Here is an 841-nt window from a genome sequence, read left to right as displayed (position 1 = left end):
TTCCCCCAGCCTGTCTATGGGGTGCAGCCAGCACAGCAGCTGCAGTGGAACATTGCTCAGGTGAGGAGTCATCTCTTGCTGACCCAAAGGTGATGGAGGGCAGGGGAGGTGTGTGCCATTAAACTTGGCCTGGTACCTGAAGGCTTCAGGGCTTTTCCAGCCTGGCTGCTGGGGCTGGGTGAGCTCTGCAGGCAATCTGAGGGGTCACAAAGGAGTGACTTGTTCAGAGGCCTCAGTGCTTGGTGGAGGGCAAAAATCAGTTCAACTTCAGCTAAACTGAAGCCTTCCTCAGCTTGCTGGAAGGGTGTGCACAGGAGAAATCAGGGATTTTTGTTCACTGAAACTCTTCAGAAGAACTTGGTTAAGCCTTTAGTATATTGGGGAGCAAGAGTTTTGCCTTTGATTGCTGTGGATTGCCAATTGTCTTGACACAGCCCTGATTTTTCTCCTCTCCCCTTTGCAGATGACCCAGCAGATGGCAGGGATGAATTTCTATGGAGCTAATGGCATGATGGGATATGGACAGTCAACGGGTGGAGGAGGTGCCCAGGGCAGCAATCAGTCCCTCAGCACCCAGATGTGGAAATGATCCCTCGCGTTGTGACCATTTTTGCCTTCTGTTCTGTTCTTCAAAACTGCTCCATGAGACATTCAGGGTTTTCCTTTCTGGCTGGTTGCCCAGCCTTGAACCTCTTTCCATAACTGAGACCCATCTCTGCCTTTTCACTGTCAGACACAGTGAAACCTCAGTGACCAGAACATCAGCCCCCCTGTATCTAGCACAGTCAATGCACACTTCTGGGGTGGAATCCCCTCCTTGCACAAACCTCCACTAATGCTT

The 841-nt window shown here is 51.1% G+C and overlaps 1 protein-coding gene across 1 annotated transcript in view; it reads left to right on the top strand.

The window, feature by feature from the left end:
* Positions 1-589, top strand: part of SMAP2 (small ArfGAP2) — a 4,655-nt gene extending 4,066 nt beyond the window's left edge. Inside the window, exons 9-10 of the mRNA XM_009996337.1 lie at positions 2-60; positions 464-589. Of these exons, the coding sequence (XP_009994639.1) occupies positions 2-60; positions 464-589 (185 nt within the window). The remainder of the gene's footprint in view (position 1; positions 61-463) is intronic.
* Positions 590-841: the final 252 nt, after the last annotated feature.

Source organism: Chaetura pelagica, unplaced genomic scaffold, assembly GCF_000747805.2.
Source record: "Chaetura pelagica isolate M959 unplaced genomic scaffold, ChaPel_1.0 scaffold404, whole genome shotgun sequence".
Lineage (NCBI taxonomy): Eukaryota > Metazoa > Chordata > Aves > Apodiformes > Apodidae > Chaetura > Chaetura pelagica.
Note: the sequence above shows the minus strand (reverse complement) of the source record. Positions and strands in the feature narration are given on the sequence as shown.